The sequence below is a fragment of the Solanum dulcamara genome, chromosome 10 (assembly GCF_947179165.1).
Source record: "Solanum dulcamara chromosome 10, daSolDulc1.2, whole genome shotgun sequence".
NCBI lineage: Eukaryota > Viridiplantae > Streptophyta > Magnoliopsida > Solanales > Solanaceae > Solanum > Solanum dulcamara.
This window is the reverse complement of record NC_077246.1, coordinates 36050137-36055298: the sequence shown is the minus strand read 5'-3', so window position 1 is coordinate 36055298 and position 5162 is coordinate 36050137. Positions and strand designations below refer to the sequence as shown.

The following is a 5162-nucleotide window of genomic DNA, read 5'->3' as shown; positions in this document are numbered from 1 at the left end:
AACAAAGTTGATGAACATAGAGATGGTGTCGATATTACCATATGTTCCCTCTTTTATTTTGTGAGCAAGCAAAATAGAGAAAAGAAATCCGTTTACTTTGTCTTATTTTTTGTTTATTTTTTTCGTCCTTACCCACAGTTGTCCATGCCAAAAGAAGTATCAAATGACCAAAAATATCATCATATCCACCACCACAAGATTTAAAGATTTAAAAATATTTATTGAATGCGTCGCACCATGCATTCTCTATATACTTGACATACGTAGTACATACAATCAAAAAATGATCTTTATGCTTGACAATACAAAGGATATTTCAAACAAATATCGACTCTCCACAAAAATATGAATCCTAAGGGGTAGGCTCACAAATTATTAAATAACAAAATATGATTCATCTACATGAAAAATAGTGAAATAAGAAAAAAGATTCCCATGGAAGCAAAGGCCAGAGGATTTGGAGAAGTAGACTGTGAGGAAGAAGGCTTGGCAGAATCTGAGTGATCGATTGAAGGAAGAGGAGATGGAGAAGGGGAAAGATAAGAAAGTGTCTTAAAGCCAATGGTGAAATTGCAAGTCCCTTGGGATGGATCCTTTGTGGTTACTGTTGCTTTGCCTTCAAAATTACAACTTTCATCTTTTTGTTGTTGGTTTTGGAAATAGGCATTCACTGCATATGAAGCCTTGGCAGCGTCACTAAGGTCTTGGCAAGATGATCCATTAGTAAGAGGTGTACAATCTACACGATCACAAGCATATGTCATAACATCTGTAAAATTCTTAACATCCGGCTTTATCACACACCATTTTTTAGAGAGTTTCTCCACATTTGATACGGACACAAGAGTATTTTTATTTCCATGTAGATCAAGAGGGAACTTTGGTGTTCCATCGTCATAGTAGAGACCCCAATGTGTCTCAAAGTTACCTGGGAGTGTGCTCTTCCTATCCTCATCAAATAAGGCAAATAGGTATGCCTCAACGTTACCAGGGCGACGTGGGCTACCTTTTCCTATGGCTAGATATGATACAAATCCTTTGTAAAACTTTTCAGCCAATGTCACATTGGCATAAGGGTTTCCATCTGTAGGCCATCCCATTTCTCCTACCATAATGGTCATGTTGCCATAACCTGCTCCTGCCAGAGCAGCTGCGCAAGTGTCAAGATTGGCATCAAAGCAGTTTGTGTATTCAACACCATCTTTGTCCTTAAGAGGATTGCTCACACCATCAAAAAAGGCATAGTCAAAAGGGAAGGCACCATTTCCATAGAAAAGACTAAGAAAAGGATAAATATTGACCATGAAAGGAGCTTTGTTCTTGTTCAAGACCTTAAGAATGTAGTTAAGTGGATCGATGATGTCAGAGCGGAAAAATCCCCCAGAAGGGACAAGATTCCAGCTTGGTGACAAGTAAACATCAGCATTTAGAGGTACAGTTGCCTTGGTGGTGTCACCAAGTCCAGCGTCATTCAGTGCATTTTGGATATTCTCTAATGCTGGGCCTGTAACATTTGTTAGTGTGTCCTTGTAATCTCTCAAGAATGGCTCATTACCAACACCTACAAGTCTGCACCAATTATAAAAAGCTTGTACACTATTTATGAATCATGCACATTTAATTGTATTCGAAGATATATGACAAACGAATCAATGTAAAAAGATGCACTTACGTGATATTAACTCCTTTAGGAGACTTTGGCTTAAAACGAGTGACATTTTCTTTTACCCATTTCTTGGCTACATCAGGGTTCACCAAATCTTTGAGGAGTTGATTGGAGATGCCAATCATGACCTCAATGCCAGTTCCAGCCAAGGCATTCAAGACAGTCTCATCATTATTGAAAAGCTTCACCTTCTTAATGTCGTTTTCTTGCAACATTTTGACCACATCTTTAGGAGGCAACTTGTGGGAGGAGATGTCACCCCAGTTAACCCCAAGTCCTTCCACTTTATGCCCCAAAAACACCAAGAAAGTTACTAGGAAAACATTCACCAAAAGCTTTCTCATGTTTCTTTTTGGTGTTTAGTTGTGGTTTTTTATTTTTATTTTGGTTTTCCTGCTGGCAGGAGGAAAAGGGGATATGAATTCTTAGACACCTGCCAATGCTAATAAAAATAATGGAGGTGAATCTATAGATTAATAAAGAGAGCCTGAGAAATCAAAGGAGCATTGAATGTACGTGTGAGGTCAGGTGATGGTCAACAACTCAGGCAGGAAATGACTAGTTAAACAGGAAATTCAAATGAAAGACAATCAAATCTATTCTAAGGTATCCGGAGGCAGGGGAAAAAAGAAGCTAACTCGAATGAAGAATCTTTCCGAGGAGTGACCCCAAGTAAAAATTTTAGTCATTTATGCAGCTGTCAATGGATTCAAATTCCATTTTTTTGAATAAATGATTGGCTACCAGTCATTAAATGAGAGGCCCAATAATGTCGAAAATCAAGGAATGACTGCTTATAATTCGGACTGCTTGAAAATACGTGAATATAAACAAACTTAATGATAATATTGTTAGTTACTCTAAAAATTTACAACCACACAATAGGAGTAAAATATTTTGAAAAGTTGAATAAAAGTTTGATGGCAATTTAGTTGTTCTTATTTAAAATATGATATTTTATGGCGTTTGAATGTGGTAATTTTGTCCACGTGTAGTTTCGTATCATGAATATGATTTTCTTTTCCTATTGAAATTAGCCAACAAATCTTTTACATATCCGGGTGCACAATAAGTTATATCAAAGATTTTGGCACACACTTCATAAAAATCATTCAATACTATTAATTGAGAGGTGTTTTCCAAGTTACATTATATTAAGCTACTCATAGGTTATATTTATCTAGCTAATATCTCTGCGCTTCGCTCAATGATAAACATCAATATAACGTCATATTTTATGCATATAGTTGACATAATATGATAAAACTGTATATAATACGTATAAAAAAATTAATTCTATAAAATAAAGGGAAAAGTTAAATAAAAAAAAAGTAACATGACTACCTGCTCAACCCCTTGGCGCCTAAAAATAATGTGATAAGTCTTTCGTAAGCCAGACAATTCAAATTAGCCTGTAAAGAAACTCCATTCCCTTGGAAGTCTCCTAGATTATGCAATCATCTTCGTGTTTGTTGTCTTCATTCGCCCAAAAAACGACACATTTGGTGTCCATTTGGAAATTTTTATTATACGTACCTTTCACTTCTTAGAATAAGCTTATATTAGCTAAATATTTTTGAACTATTAATTTTTTGAAATTTATTTGAAAAATAGTAAAAGAAGGCTCAAAAAAGTTCTCATATTTATTATTTAGAAGACGACAAAGGTGAAGATTGAAATTCAAGGATGACTGTTTAATTTACTATCAATTTTTTTCAGTTCTTAAGCATTTATAGTAAAGCATGAAAATTACAATACTATAGACAATTTTTCGAAATAAACCTCTACTACTATTTTGGTTTAGCAGAAATGACAGAGAATACGCAAAGAGAGATCATCTTTAAGTCTTGAAGGATTAAAGGATGAACTTTAGCAGGAGAAAAAGATATCAACACATGTACTTACGCTTTCCATTTCTTTCTCTTCCGTACGTCCTTTCTTAATTGGTGAAACAATAGAACATCTGTACAATTTACTACATTTATTTCGAGTTATGATCCAAAATACAGAAAGATAGTAATAATAAAAGATTTATAGAAAATAAAGAAAAGTCTTAAATGTGATAGACGGGGTCATAAATTTATGAATATTAGGGCTCTAGCCTCATTTTATTCGAAAAGTGAAGAAAGTTCAAATGGGGAAGGACACACATACCTTTATTGTATCTTACACAAGCCGTTGGATAGAAAAGCACAATGTGTGAGTCTCAGTGTACATATATTTATATGAATCTTGAATTAAAAGAGGTGTCATGTGAACATTCTTTGTCCCTTATGTATAGGGATATAAATAGCGCAAGATAACTTTCATTTTTCATATGTTGAGCAATCTTTTCAACTAAGACGTAAGGTGTCAATTTTTCATCACTTTTTGCCAAATGAATTTTACTATAAAGTTAAATGATGAATATAATACTTACTTCTTAGTCATATTAATTGTAGTATCAGTTCGTTCTCTCCTTTTCTGCTTTGATTTTTTTTTCATTTTTTGATTTCTGTCCATTAGTTTATATATTTTAAAGCAAAACTTAAATGACTAACATAATAATAATATATCATACTTATAAAAGATACAAGCTTCGAAAATAAACTGAAACTTTTAATTGAACGAAGAAAGAATCAAATTGGAAATAACAACTCAAAATTTTCTTTCGCTCAAAAACAAGTGGACGGAGCTTACAAGATGGGAGAAAGACTCCATGATTAAATTACGTTGTATTTTTCAAATTAATCACATTTTTTTCATGAACATATCATTTAGTCATAAATTGACTACATTTTGACTAAACATAGTAGTCTTAAAATTGACTCCTGATCAATAATACAATTCATTTTGTAATTGCAAAGTAAAAAAAATTTTTATCACATTTGTTATTTGTACTAATCATGACAATTTATTGTGGTGATTTTGTTGTGTTGATAAAAATAATATTTTCAGTGACGACATGATAGGTTTTAGTTACAAAATTATAAGCATATTTTTGTGAAAACAAAATTGTCACTAATTACATTTGGGGACAAAATATATATTCGTATATAAAGATTGTAATTGATGACAAAATTACTTTTGTTCAACTACGAAACACATATAACTTTGGAGACAATTGATCGATGTCTATTAGTGACAAGCTAGTATTGTTGCTATTAATGTCCTTTTTGGTGACGAAATACACTTATCAACTATAAAAAAATATTTACTTTTTTTGACAAATAAGTTTGTCATAAATATTGTGCATTTTGGGACAAAAAAGGATTTCGTAGATAATTTAACTTTGTTTAGGGATGAAACACTAAATCGTATTTGTATACATTTAGCGACTTATGATTTTGAGATGAACGGGTGACAAAAAAAAATCATCACCAAAAGTTTTTTATGACGAAATATGCTTTTTAAGTGACAAAATAATTCGTCATCAATAATTGAACTTGTCGTAGTGATAATGTCTGCAGATTATGTTATTAAAAGTAAATAGTGATGAAGTAATACACATAAATGA

General features: G+C 32.8%; 1 protein-coding gene across 1 annotated transcript; it reads right to left on the bottom strand.

Moving 5' to 3' along the window:
* Positions 1 to 398: 398 nt before the first annotated feature.
* Positions 399 to 2102, bottom strand: LOC129871179 (glucan endo-1,3-beta-glucosidase 8-like). Its single transcript, XM_055946060.1, has 2 exons — positions 1673 to 2102; positions 399 to 1569 (listed from the first exon to the last, which is right to left on the bottom strand). Exons 1-2 carry the CDS (start codon positions 2008 to 2010, stop codon positions 399 to 401), a joined length of 1509 nt encoding a protein of 502 aa, XP_055802035.1. The 5' UTR covers positions 2011 to 2102.
* Positions 2103 to 5162: the final 3060 nt, after the last annotated feature.

Excerpts from the sequence above, each read along its gene's own strand:
- LOC129871179 (XM_055946060.1), bottom strand. The coding sequence starts at position 2,010 with ATGAGAAAGCTTTTGGTGAATGTTTTCCTAGTAACTTTCTTGGTGTTT. Across the intron at positions 1,570-1,672 it reads CCTAAAGGAGTTAATATCAC|ACTTGTAGGTGTTGGTAATG; the intron begins GTAAGTGCATCT and ends TAATTGGTGCAG.